The sequence below is a fragment of the Cricetulus griseus genome, chromosome 5 (assembly GCF_003668045.3).
Source record: "Cricetulus griseus strain 17A/GY chromosome 5, alternate assembly CriGri-PICRH-1.0, whole genome shotgun sequence".
Classification (NCBI taxonomy): domain Eukaryota; kingdom Metazoa; phylum Chordata; class Mammalia; order Rodentia; family Cricetidae; genus Cricetulus; species Cricetulus griseus.
The window spans coordinates 15224877-15239442 of record NC_048598.1 but is presented as its reverse complement, the minus strand read 5'-3'; the positions used below and the strand labels follow the sequence as shown (position 1 = coordinate 15239442).

At 48.6% G+C, this 14566-nt stretch overlaps 1 protein-coding gene across 1 annotated transcript in view; it reads left to right on the top strand.

Moving 5' to 3' along the window:
• Positions 1-11951, top strand: part of Kif26b (kinesin family member 26B) — a 399825-nt gene extending 387874 nt beyond the window's left edge. The window contains exons 13-15 of the mRNA XM_035445669.1: positions 7742-7944; positions 8499-8649; positions 11803-11951. Of these exons, the coding sequence (XP_035301560.1) occupies positions 7742-7944; positions 8499-8649; positions 11803-11951 (503 nt within the window). The remainder of the gene's footprint in view (positions 1-7741; positions 7945-8498; positions 8650-11802) is intronic.
• Positions 11952-14566: the final 2615 nt, after the last annotated feature.

The window sequence follows — 14566 nt, the reverse complement described above, 5'->3', positions numbered from 1 at the left end:
TTTGTCTTCCTGGGATCAAAGAATCCAATCTCAAGGGACAATGTAAGCTTGTGGTTTCCCACCACCATATGCCGTGACACAGAGAGGCTCATCCATCTGCCCAGCCCATCAGAGATCACAGCACAAGGGATCAGCAAGGACACTCCATTCTGGGCAGGCTCAGGCACTGTCATGGCTGTTGCCGCTGTGGCGTCTGAATTTCCTACTACTGTGTGTTTCTGAGCCTTCCATGCTCACACTGAGCTCTTATTTCATCCCTGTCTCAGACTTTGTAGAAGACCCCCTGTGTAAGACGAGGTGACAAGTGACAAGTGCTTGATGCAACAAGGCAGCCACTGTGGCCTATCACCCAGGGCCAGGAGCCCTGAAATGCACTGATATTAGTTACTGAAAATAGCAAAATATTTATGTACACCGGTCTTCATGGGAAACAAATATGCTAGCCTTCCTAGCACTTGATTGACAGGCATTGTTATTACTGCTTACTCAGTGTTGGTCTTCGAAGCCTGGAGAACAGTGTCAGGCTTGCTTCAAGGTTCACCTGCGTTTCCCTGGTAGAGTGAGTTTCTGTTCTCTAATTTAGTGCGTTGCTACCCAGTTACTTTATTCGTCCACTATCTTAAACTTTCTAGTCAAGTCTTCTTAATATAGTGGTTTGGCTGAGGTACTAGGATGAAGCAGGGAAGCAAAAGAATCAGCCAGGAAAAGAAGCCATGTGCGAGGAACAGCTCAGAGAGAGGGCAGTGGACGCTGCACGTGTCCTTGCTCGGGGTCACCTCCCATCTTAACGGCTGCCCTCTGAGGGACTCCTCTTAGAGGGCTATTGAAGGAAAATGGTGTGACATAAAAATGCCAGGGAAGGTGCTGGAGATGGGATTTAATATAGAGTGTCCCAAGCATTAGAGCTCTGTGCTCAGCCACCGTGGACTGAGGGCTCAGTGATGGATACTGCAGAGAAGATGTGCTCATTGCAGGTTAGGTGACCTTGTCTGGCTTATTTATGATTATTATTAAGAGAAATGCTGGCTGTCACACGTGATCAACATAAATCACAACAACTTCTTTAAGAGACGCCATAAGACTCCTTAAAGGAAATTCCTAGCTAGATGGCCGGTCCTTGATGGCATGGGAGGTGTCTGGGGTTTAGAATTGCAAAGAAGGCCGTTATCTTTTATCTGTGGTTGCCTTCACATTCAGAGAATTGTGACAATTTGGTTATCTTCTTACTAAAAAAGAATTAGAATTGTGTTGCTGGGAAATAACCATGATCTCTCTGATTCCCGTGTGATATATATGGAGAATTCATCAGACATTGCTGTGCCACCACCATTCAAGCCCTTTCCTAGAGGTCCTCGCTGGTGAATAGCACATGAGGTTGGGCTTGCAGCATGGTGTATCAAAAAGATTAAACTTGGGGCCATAATCTATGTGACTTTTAATTAGCCTTTCTGGGCCTCAATTTTCTTATGTACAAGGAAAATCATGGACTTGATAAATAATGGCTGTGGTCCTTCTGCTGGGCACATTACTGTTATAAAACTAAAAATAATAGTATGGCATTGTTTCCATAGGAAAACCTTATGCTAGTGAACTTCTTTTTAATTATTGTATTAGACAGTTTTTTGTTACTATAAACTGATGCCTGAGACGATCATCTTTAAAATGAGAGAGGTTTGTTTTATCTCCTGGTTTCAGTCGCCATCAGTTGACCTTCTTGGTTTGGGGCCAGTGGTGGGCAGCACATCCCAGCAGGGAGTAGATAGCGGAGCAATGGTGGCTGGGAGAAAGAAGCTGAATTCCCATAATTCCATTCAAAGTCATATCCCCAGCCACCCAAGACTTCCCACTCTGCCCCACCACCCAAATGTTCTACTGCTTCCTGACAGTGTCACTCTGTTGACCTCACCTTTAACACACTGGCCTCTGGGACACCCATGATTTTACTGCAGCAGCTGATGGTCATTGGCTAGGCATCCTCCATCCGCCCGGATAGAGCTGGCGGTAATGGGAGGCTGGGCAGCCTGTGAGAAGCGTGAAGTATTCAGAGGCAGGAGTGATAACAAAGAGAACAGAGACATACTGCCATGTGCGGAGCCCACACTGCAGATCAACACCGGAAGCTTTTAGCCATAGGCAAGAACCGGCGAATCAAAGCAAGTGAAGACGGCTGTGGGGGAAAGGCCTGTCCTGAAGGATTCTGATGCTTACACAGACAGAGTGGAGGGCTTTGGGGGCTGAGAAAATAAATCCTGGGAGCCCAGGTTTGGAGCAGCAAGTGCATGGCCCACTTGCTGCGACATAGTGTGGTTCATTCAAGGGGAGCATTATTAATGAACATAACAAGAGCCTAGAAAATGTACAGCCAGGTGACATTATCCCCTGAGCATGTGGGAAATGCAGGAAGAACACACAGAATCGTTCTATAGAGCTCCGTAGAACCATACTAAGAGTACATGATAGAGCGTAGTCAGCAATGGAGAGTCATTATAAACTCTCAAGAGGAACTTGTGTGAGTGGATTTTCATTGATTCCTCACAGTTCCCAGCCAGCCCTCTGTGGTAGGCAACACAAAACTGTGTAGCCTCAAGCTCTGAATTAGAGTGAAGATAACCTGCCCCATAGGGAACAGTGTCAGCCCAGCCATTTAGGCATTTATGGTGAGCAGGATTTAATCATCACTGCACCTGCCAAGCCCCGGCCCCCAAGACCTCATCCCTCTGGATCACACTTCACTCCCTTTATCTCATCATTGCATTACGCCATAACCACAGTGGGTTATCCTCGTGCCTTCTCTTTCTTGCTTTCCTTCTGTTTGCTTGAAGAAGTCCCATAATTGGCAGGGACCTTGTCAGGAGGAAGTTCATCCCACTACAGGAGGCCTGGCCTTCTTCCACCAGCATCCAGAAAATTTGGGGTGGAGGGAGAAGCTGCCAGAAGAGAAGTCATCCATGGAAGCATGTTGGTTCCAAGCCACACCCATGCCTGGACCAGCCTAGCCATAAGCTTCTGCAAGACCTGCTTGGTGGTCAACACTGAGAAGGTGCAGGGTGCCATTGGGTACCACTGATTGATTTCGTTATTGGTTGTTAGTTGTCTTTGGCAGTCTATCTCTAAAATGTGGCTCATGTTTCTTATCTAGTTACTTAACATATATTGTTCTATTGGTGATAAGTGTTTTAAATATTGAGTCCAATCTAGTCTGTGGTGTTTTTGTTGTTTGTTGTGTTTTTGCTTGTTTGTTTAGTTGGCTGGTTGGGTTTTTGTTATGTGTAAACATTGACATTTGATAGGTGGGTCCTATGGGTTACCATTTCCTGACTGTCATGAATTGACCCCTGGGAATATCTGGTCTACATCCCAGGACTGCACATGCATCTGTGACTAAGGACCCTTGTTGAACTGGGAGCACCCCAGGTTGGCTCTGATGCTTGCCTGGCTCCCCGTGTGTGGCCTGATTTTGTTTTAAATGAGATCAAGAAATGTAGTGGCTGGAGCATGATGAGAATGGAGGATGGGAGCTGAAGGTTGCCAGAGGCTTCTCAGAGCCTCCGCCAGATACTGAAGAGAAGGACCAGGGTGAAGGAACCTCATCACACAAGAGAAGGGAGGGCCAGGATGACGGAGGGAACCTAGTCACAGAATAAAAGGGCCAGGGTGAGGGAACCTCCTCACACAAGAGAAGGGTCAGTGTGATGGAACCTAGTCACAGGAGGCAATGGCTACGGTGAGAGAACCTTTTTGAATATATGATCAGGAGAAGAAAGAAAAGTGACTGACTCCCTAAGGTACAGGAAGTTTCTTGGGGTAGGTCCCTGGAGGTAATGGAACATGTGATGCCAGGGTCTTGAGGACAGCCTGGGAGTCACAGAGAATACGAAATGGGCCAGCCTGTGCCAGAAGGGAACTGGGTGGGCCCTAGAAAGACTCTGCCTTTCCGTCTAGAGCAGTGGTTCTCAACCTTCCTAATGCTGTGACCCTTTAACACAGTTCCTCATGTTGCACTGACCCCCAACCATAAAACTGTATAAAACCATATGTTGTTTCGTTGCTACTTCACAACTATAATTTTGCTACTGTCATGAATCACAATGTAATCACCTGTGTTTTCAGATTTTCTTAAGTGGCCCCAATGAAAATGTCATTTGAACCCCAAGGGAGCCGTGACCCACAGGTTGAAAACCCATGATATAGCGGGGTGAAAACTCTGGTCAAAATGTAATAGACTATACAGCCACAATTCTTAATAATCCAGGAGGTCTTGGCTCTGGCTTCATGGAGATGAGCAGGACTGTAACACTGATTTGTGTTATCATTGGCTCTTTCCTGTGTTGGTACACTGCAGTTCTAGGGACTGTACATTAAGCCAGGTCCTACTTTGCTTTCTGTTGCTAGCACTACCCCAGATCCCACCAGTAACCTGAACGTAAGTAGTTAGGGAAGAAAGTGAGTTCAGCAAAAGCTGGAAATACCGTCTTGGGAGGTGGAGATAGTAAACCATGAGGAAAATCTCAGAAATCTTATGTATGTGTGGACCAGTCCAGATCCTATGACTAGGCTTCTCTCATGATGGCATGGCACACCAAGGTCTTTGCCACTGATGCTCCAGGAGCTGGTTTCTCAGGAATATGTGAGTTAAATGATGGAGCTTTCAGCTGCTGGGATTGAGATCATTTGTTACACAGCAGAGGCTAATTATCACATCATCCCACGCCATGACTTTGCCCAGTTCTGCCTCCATTCCTCTGCAACCAGAGTCATGATGCACCCAACCACATACCCTGAACCAGAAACCAAAGCAAACTCCTCCTTCTTAAGTTGCTTCTGTCAGGGAAAATAATGAAAGCAACAGCTTTATCAAAGCTGGATAAAATGGAGAGGGGTGACTTCAGGGGTATCTACTTATGGACCCAACTTCATCTTGTGTCTATTTGGAAACCCCTCCTTTATTCCACCCTGGGCCAGTCAGTCCTGTGCCTCCTGCCTTTCTGGTGTTCAACCCGGCTAAACTTCGGGACTCTCAGGTCACAGAGTCTGGAACTGGGACACAGGATAACAGGACAGCTTGCTGGGTGTCAGCTGGCTTGATTGGGCTAAAAGGAAAAAAAAAGCAAAACAAAAACAACCCATTGTCTCGTCTATTCCCTGTAGAGGTGTTAGACCCTAAGAGACAGACATTTGCTTTGCCCCTAGGGTTGTTTGTTGGTCTCATAGATCATGGCCCGCACTTTATTGAAGGATGTGGGCAGGGATAAGTGTGGGGGCGGGGCAGGAGTCTGGAGGGGAGGAGAGAAAGGGATCCTCACTGAGAGCATCCCACAAGAACATGTGTGCATGCTCACACAAGATAAAGATGAGGGCTGTGCACAATAAAAATAAAGAGGCCTTGGTGTGCAGATGGTGTTTTGTAGATAGTGTTCACTATGTTCACTCTGTACCAAGTGTCCCTCTGTGTGTCCTGAGAGGGAAGTGAAGAGGGGCAAACGCACCCCCAGCTCCCTAGTATAGGGACAGTCAGTGAGGAGACAGCCCTGTACCTTGTCCTCCTCCATCTATGTCAGAGAACCACGCCCCTTCTGTCTGCGGTCAAAGACTAATTTATACCTTCCTTGGTAGTCCTTGGCTCGCTCACTGTTGCAGGCAACAACGGTTTCTTGGGCTGCAGGGATGGCTCAGCAGTTAAAAAGGCTTTTGTTGCTTTTGTAAAAGACCTGGGTTCAGTTCCCTGTCTTAGCTGTTACAAAAAGTGTTACAAAAATATTAGCACAGGCGTCTCTTTCATAGGCTATCTCATCTCTGTGTGTGCAGACCTAGAACTGGAAGGATTGGATCATGTTCTGGATCCACTGTTAGTCTTTTAGGCTATCCCTTAGTGTTCTCCACAGTGGCGGGTTTCATTTACATTCCCACTAATGATATGTGAGAGTCCCTTTTAATTTACATCCTCACGATGCTTTTTTCCCTAATAACAATCTAATAAATTTAACCTAATAATTTAAGTCATTTATTATGCTTAGTGTGCATGTGTGCATGTATGTGTACACGTGTATGTCAAAGTTCACATGTGGAGGGCAGAGGACAGACAGATCTGCGGAATCGATTCTCTCTGGAATCGAACTAATGCTCCAAATCTACGCAGACAGCAGCTTTATCCTCTGAGAAATCTCATCACCACCCTCCAGGAGTCATCCCTACTAGGGTAAATTCATACTCTGTGTAATACTGGCATGTGTTTCTCTGGTGGCTAATGAGATGAAGCGTTTTCCTATATTTATTGGCCATTTATAGTTTGTATTTTGAGACATGCCAAGGGTACTTCCCCCAGTGACCTAACTTCCTGCCACTGGGGCCAACCACCTCAAAGTGGTTCTGTCACCTCCTGAAAGTGCCACAAGGCAGTAAACAGTGACTGGCTATTAATACATGGCCTTCATATGTGTGTGAAGTAAGGAATTCTTGGTTTAAGGAGGTAGCTAATAAAGTGTTTACCACATAAGTATGAGGGCCTGCATTCGATCCCCGGAACCTACATAAAGGGAAGGAAGGGAGGAACAAAAAAAGGGAGGAAGGAAGGAAGGAAGGAAGGAAGGAAGGAAGGAAGGAAGAAAAGAAGGAAGGAAGGAAGGGGGATAAAATAAAGACAAGGTCAGGTGTTTGTAATCTCTGTTCTGGGGTCACGGAGACAAGTGGATTGCTGGGGCTTGTTGGCTGGCTAGCCTAGTCTACATAGCAAGCACCATGCCAATAAGAGACTCTGTCTCAAAAACCAAGGTGGGCGGTGGCTGAAGAATGATCTCTGGCCACCACACACCTGTCCACATGTGTGTGAGCACCTGTACTCACACATGAACCTTCACACAGGAAGAAAATCCTGAGACCTCAGGAAGAGTGCTTGCCATCTTTGTACCTGTCTCATCTCCTGCAGGAATCCAATGAGATGCTTTATATACAAGGCCAGATTAGGCTTGTCTATAGGGAAAAGCTTCATAAGCGATGGCAGAACACTTACTTGCCTGTTGTGTGTGAGGCCGGAGGTTCACAGCCCCCCAACCCCCCCTCATAGAGGAAGATGACTGATAATGGGGTGCAGCTTGTAGTCCTCTTCAGAGTCAAAGGCTCCTTGGATAGTTTCTGACATCAGCACTTACAGTGGTCCTCCAGGTACAGTACCAAACACCAGGACATTGTTCCCCTTGCAGGGACACTTCTAACTTCACTAGAACACCCGGGCCTCACGGGATTGTGGGTTGGTGGTCCTAAAGGTCAATCAAGGATTTTGTTCATCTTTGGATGAAGTAAATGATGGGTTAAGAGGCTGCAGGGGTAGTGTGAGGCTGGAGGGTTTCAAACAGGGCTCCAAAGCCCTGCTTGCTGAGGGGAGATGCTGTCCATTATGACTGCAGCTAATGAGGGATGCTCATCAAGACCTATGCACGCCTATGTTCAAGGGTAGGGAGAAACCCAGATTAGAGGTGCCGCCGACCACGCCCACTTGGGCGGGCTCAGAGTTATGTAACAAGGGTTTAAGGAGGAGGGAGGTGCACACGCAGCACTCTTTCTCCTGGTTGAGCTGACTGGGAAGCATTTCTGGGTTTGTTCTGCTCAAGTGCAAATCTGGTCATTGGCTCCCTTGCCTAAGTACTTTTCCCCAGTAAACTACTGGTTATCAACCTATTTCTGGCTCCACTTTGTAATCATCTATATTCAAGTTCACCAGCGTCTCCGTGGTTTCTTCTTGTCTTAGGTTCTCAGAGGCGGAGGCTCATTCCAGCATTGTCCCTCGATACCCCCTCACCTGTGAGAAAAACTGCCAGCAGCACGGGGGTCCGCTGGGTGGACGGCCCCCTGAGGAGCACCCAGAGGGGGCTTGGGGAACCTTTTGAGATTAAAGTCTATGAAATTGACGATGTGGAGCGTCTGCAGCGACGGAGAGGGGGCGCCAGCAAGGTGAGGCCATTTCCTCTCCAGGTGAGGCCATTTCCTCTCCAGGTGAGGCCATTTCCTCTCCAGGTGAGGTCATTTCCTCTCCAGGGGTCACAGTTACCAGCAGGCCCCGCGCTAAGGGACAGAACTTCAGGAGGGCCTTCCCAGGCTCAGTATGGACAATGGGTGGTGCCAGGGAGTTGTGGGCCCAGCCATAGAGGTTGATGTGTGCTGTGTGCTCCTTTTCTGGAACACCTTAAGAGCTAGTGTGTTAGGGCCTGGTGGGTTGAGGGACTTCTCTGGTTTCTTGTTTTGAGGTTTTACACCCTAGGGTAGACCAACATTTTGAGGGGCCATGTGCCTTCTAGGTTAGAACAGCTTTCAGTAGTCTCCAGGAGTTGGGTGTCTGGCCTGCCAGGGTCACAAGGGTCCCTACCGTGCTTCTGGGAAGCTGGGCTCTTGTCCTTGGCTCCTCTCGTGGCCTTCCTGCTGGAGGGCGCTGCAGGGCTGAGGCAGAGCAGATGGTCCTCTGCCTGTCTCTCCCCCCACTCACTTCCCACCTCTTCCTCTGTGAGCAGGAGGTGATATGCTTCAATGCCAAGCTGAAAATCCTGGAGCATCGGCAGCAGAGAATCGCCGAGGTCCGAGCCAAGTATGAGTGGCTGATGAAGGAGCTGGAAGCAACCAAACAGTACCTGATGCTGGACCCCAACAAGTGGCTCCGTGAATGTAAGGCCCACTGGTGCATGTCCATCCTGGCTACCACTGTGGTCCCCAGTAACACCATCTGGGAGCCTCACACAGGAACTGTCTGCATCTGAGGCATGAGGCCCATGGGCTGGAGATGTCCTGCAGAGCAGCAGTCCTGTCAGGCGAGGGCAACAGCAGGCTAGTGAGAATTCCTGTGTGAGATGAATTCCTGTGCCAGCTGCCTTCTCTTGAGGGTCTCAGTTCAAACACCTGAAAGTGAAATTGATTATCTCCCCTATACTTGGTGGAAGATCACTGACAGGAGGGCTCCTAAGCCACAGACTCACACACAAGGTTTATCTCGCCTAAAATGGGCCAGAACTGTAGCTCTCTTGACAGGCTAGAATGTGTCACTCTCAAACTGCTCCCGGGGACCGTGGAAGTCCAAGTCCCAGCTCTAGAGTTATTTCCACTAAGCCAAGAGCCCAGGTGATGCTAACCACTTGATGACTCTTCACAATGCTACCGGTCCTCTCTAATTTATTTGTTCCTGACCATTCCATTTACTTTAAAATAAGGCTTAACTTTGCCCTGGCTATTAATCTGGTACGAGACTAATCCTGGAAGACTTTGTCCATGGATAAATACAGCAGCAGCATTACGAAGTCTCTCTCCCCCAGCTGCCTGCTCAACTCTTCCCTCAACCCTCAGCTACCTGAGTGTCTTGAGACACTCTTCTCCATGTCACCTCCTCCTGGTGCTCCCTGCTGGTGAGGAACCTCACAGGTGGAGCCTAGCATCTTAGAATTATGTTCCAAAGAGTGGTTTAAAGACAGAGTGGAAAATGAAACTGATACAGAAGGGCCAGGTCTACCAGCACCTGACTGCCCACTGAGAGTGATACCCCCTTCTCCCCACCCCCGTCACACTGTCTCTTTCTTGGTAGCCCCAAGGGCAGAGAATCCTACTATTTTGGGTTGTCTCTGTGGCTCTGCTCAGGGTCCCACAGACCTGATTTGGGTAATGTTTTTTTGCTACACACTGGCTGTGTGACTTTGGGTTAAGTGTTTGACTCTCTGGGTCTTGGTTTCCCTAGTGTGAGAAAGAAGAGAGGCCATGCCTGTCTTTCAGGGCAGTTCTAGGCTGGGATGAGTGCTTAGCCATCATGGCCCAGAGGAGGAGTTTGGCATCTGGTGGGAATAGCTGCAGTTATCCCCTGAGTTCAGTCAGCCAGATGCTCCTGGCAGTAGGTACTTCACTGCCTGCTTCCATGGCACATGGTTAATTCCTTGGTTGAGGATTTGGACAAAGACACAAACTCTCCCACCAATAATGTCTTTATCTCAGGTAGAATGAGACCAACACAGGCAGGAGGACATGAGCTAAAATGTGACTGAGACATTGTATCATTCTCCTCTGCTGTCACTCGGCTTCTTCCACAGATCTCTGGGTCCTTCCTGGTCACAGGGCCTTCCCTTAGGCAGCACCCCCACTTTCACCATCTTCTTAGGACTTTATTTTTCAAGAGATGCTTATTCCCAAGGCAGGCTTGAAACTGATCTTCATTTTCCAAACTCACTTTTTTTCTGGGTTGCAAATGAACTTACATGTCCATACACATGGGACTCAGATGGTTGGATGGGGCAATTGCTTTCTTCCTGCCTTGGTACATGTCAGGAGTCAGATTTTTTTTTCTGAGAAAGACAGTGAATAGAAGGTTACATGGAAGGGGGGGGAAATGCATATCGTTTTTTTTTTTTTAAAGATAAATTTAAAACAGGATTGGAGAAAAAAAGTCAAAGAGGCTGTGCGCTGACACTCCCTGATGGGTAGCAGGCCCTGCTAGAATGGTGATGTACTGGGATCCATGTTCAATTTTAGTTTTCCCCCTCTTTACAGTGGGGCCTGTGGTATTGCCTGTTGTGCTTACAGTAGGGTAAGGCTCTGATTTCCGTGCACTGGGATGAGATGCACGGGCCCTGGGTCTGTTCGTAGCCGCAATCCTTATTAGCAATATAACCTTGAAGGGCCCTTTCTGGCTAGATGGAGGGCTGCCCCTGCAAAGAGAACTCCACTCCACTACAGAACCTCGTGGTCCTCCTAGCAGGGTGTGGTTTTGCACATTCAACTCATTTGTGTTGTTGTGTATGTCAGCCACTCAAGGTGGATGGGAGAAGCAGGGTAGGGACCCTACCACTCCCTCCACCTGCGTTGCTGTTTAGGAAATAATGCCAGCTGAGGTGATGTTGCCCAGCTAGGAATCCATGTGAAGCCCCTGCCAGGCCACCCATACCAATTAGCTGCTGTCCATGCTGCACCCCCCATGTGGGCCCCTTGTAGGACCCCTAGAACTGGGCCCAGCTGTCTACCACTCTGCCAAGTCATAATGGGGCAAAGGGGCTCCAGACCTCTGCCCCTGAGGAAGGGAGTGGGCAAAGATCTTTGGTGCTATGGACCTGAACCCAATGGAAGACATCATGGCTATATGACTCAAATTGTCTTTGGAGCCTAAAGGGGATTTTAATTATTAATACATAGTTTTTAAACATCGTCTATACCCCCCAGTGGCCAGTGAGTGAGACTGATGAAACTGGATTAGGTGATGTTAACCACCTCAGCTCTCAGAGAGGAGAGACAGGGAGACTGGAAGATTAAGGGCCGCTTCAGCTACATGGAGAGGTAGAGGCCAGCTTGTGATACATGAGACCCTGTCTCAGAAACAAAAGCAAACCAACAAAAAGAGCAGAGTGGCGGTTCCCAGACTGAGGGGCAGCAACACATAGCACAGGAATGGGAACCTGCTCCTCCTAGTGGGATGGGATCTGCCTGTCACTCAGGTGACGTCACTCCTGAAAGGGGGACTCTGGCTGCCACAGCACCCTAGAGCTGCTTGCCTTGGTTAATAGAGCAGTAGAGTGGGAACCTCACAAGTCTGTGTTGGAGGCAGCTGGGGCAGGCATGGGAAGGTTCTCGACGACCTCTCTGTTCTTCAGAACTGTCTCTGAATGTTAAGGAGCTAGAATCCATGATGGGTGTGTCTGCCTTTCCTCAGCGGATGCCCAGATGCCGAGGACCAGGTGAGAGGGGATATTCGTGTTGCACAACTCAGGCGACCTTAACCCAGGGGAGGTGGGGCAGGTAGCCCTTCCTATGAGTAGCACGCCCATCTCCAAGAGCTCCTTTCTCTTTCAGTTGACTTGGAACAAGTCCTGCAGCTGGATTCCCTGGAGTACCTGGAGGCACTGGAGGGCGTGACAGAGCGCCTGGAGAGCCGGGTCAACTTCTGCAAGGCCCATCTCATGATGGTCACCTGCTTTGACATCACCTCCAGGCGCCGATAAGGACCGGTGGGCCCCAAGCCATCAGTCCCTCGCTCCCTAGGACTTCAGCAGGGCACCACCCTCCCAGGCCCTCTGTGCTGGCAACACTCAAGACACTGGGATGCGGATGAAGGTTGGTGGCAAGTCTGGAGTGAGCGAGGAGCGAAAGGCGATGTTTCCTTTGTTTTCTGTAGGGAAGAAAGGTAAAGACACCAACAAGTGGAAGAAAGAAATGATGGGAAAACCCGTGGGACGGAGAAAGCACTTTGAGGAACCTGGAAGGTCTCTGTACATAAGGGCCACTGGCAGAGACTCTTTAGCTTGCGGTTGTGAGGAAGGGGAGGGTGACGCGGGATTGCCATTGAAAGCAAAACACCAACAAGACGACCCAGAATGATGGATTAAGTGCCTTGCAAATCTTTATGATTATCCAAACATTTGTGTTCATACTTTTTGTGTCCAGATGGTGCTAGTCACGAAGAAATCAACAAAACCGAAAACTCAGCCCAGTTTTTGAAATGTATTTACAGCTCGTTTTCTCTTGGTTCTGACTTGCTGTTTGTTCCTAAGAAGTTGTGTTTGTAGCGGTATTTCCTAATCAGTATTGCAGCTAAATAAATGTTAACTGTCTTTCATGGTTATTCTGCTAAGGCCACTCAGAACATGGAAACTACATTGGCATGAGCCAGTGTGATTCCCAGGGAGGTTTAGAAGGGCAGGGGACAGGAGATGCCACCTTCCCTGAGCAGCAGGCCAGCCATCAGCTCCATGGCCATGCATGAAATGGATGCATGGAATGAGCTTTGGTGATGAGGAAGGGGGTCTAGCTGACCTGGGCCCCTGTTCTTGTTTGTTTCATGTGTCTGTGGCCCTCAAAACAAGTTCATGTTCCTTTCCAGTCCAAAGCCTGTGGATGGAAATCTCGAACGGCTTCAGTATATCCTGTTCTTTGTCTTCATGTTCTGTGGTGTTATTTATGTAAGGTGGAGGTTGTCTGTGTTGAGACCCTCTTGGGCTTACATGGGTTCAGAGACTTGACATCCATTTAGAAAAAGGAAGCTTGGGGTTAGGATTTCTTAGCTTTCTGTCACCAAGGGTTCTGTCCACTAGTAAGAGGTCAGCTCTCAACCCGTCCTAAAGCCTCTGAAGCTTGTCCCTAAGCTTTGATGTCCTGAGGCAGAGAGAGGAATCACATCCCTAATTTCTAGAACCCTGGATATGCAGGGCAGAGCTGAATGAATGGGGAGACCTAAATCTTGCTACCCCCTAGAACTGAGGACTTCATTCTCAAATTACTCACCTCCCTTCAGGCTTGTTGGGCCATGTTACGGATGCAGGGCTGAGGCATTTAATGGTCAGGCTTCGGCTGACCATAGGCTGCTGGAACAAATGAGCATTCAAGGAGAATCAAGAATTCTCCGCTGTCCCAGAGTCGACGCAGCCTGCGTTTGCATATACCTGCTCAGGGTTTAGAAAGAGAACTCTGCATCCCCACCTTCCCACCAACCAACTCTTCAATTCCAGATGCTCCCCAAAGAGAAAGACCTTTGTGTTTCTGGATCAGCCCTCTCTCTGGACACATGTATTCCAGCACAGCATGGTATGTGGCCAGCAGAACTCACCACACAGGACCTGAAGTCATCTGAGTGCCATGGCCATGGCACCTGACCCTTTACTAGAACAGGGCACAGATGAGACCACCATCTTGACTGTTCTAGAGGTCAGCTCTGTGGACCAAAAGCCAGCCCCATGGGTCACACATCCTGCTTTGCACATACATTTCTAAGAGGTGACTCTTATGAAGAGGGATCCCAAGCTGTTGATTGAATGGTCTAAGCTCTGGAAGAGCCTGTCTGCCCTCTGTGCATCCTACAACTTTAACAAGTATGTCTCCTGGGGAAGCAGGGGCTCCCCAGATCTTCCACAGCTGCCCCTCAGGGCCATTCGGCAGGAGTCCTGGGCTCAGGGCCAACCTCGGCCTCGTAACACATGTGTACATGGGCCTGCTTAACAGCAATGTTCTTGGAAGCTTCTGGACCCATAGAGATGCCAATACTACTAGCATCTGTTTTGATTGCTGGCTTGAAATATACTTCTGTGTTTTGCTTTTCATGAAAGGTTTTGGTTTGGGAAAGTTTTTAAAAGTGAGCATGTCTGGATTTCTTTTCCCTGCTCCAGAGAGAATTCATTTGATTAGTAATCTGTGAGCTTGGCTTTGGTCCCTGCTGCCTTTTCCCTTAATCCTGAGGTCATCAGGCCCCAGTGAATCCTTTAGCAGGCCACCAACAGAGCCCAGTACCTTTGCTGGAGTGAGATCATGCTGACTCATCCATAGAGAGCAGACCCTCAGCCAGCAGGTTCTCTTAGGGGAGTGGACCTCAGTTGCCTCCCATGCAGACCTGTTTGCATACATTCCAAACAACCTCATGCTGCAGCACCAACGGCTTGGCAATGGTACTAGGCTTCCTTTACCAAGACAGGTTAGCTTCCCAGGAGGCCACATCCACATGGCAGGGCATCCCATGGGATCCAATGGGCTGTGGGGCAGGGAGATATTTGTGTGAATTAGTGTGCATCTCTTGCTCATTCTAATACCCTGTCTCCCTCCAAAGTAAACTGCAAACATCTTAATCTAC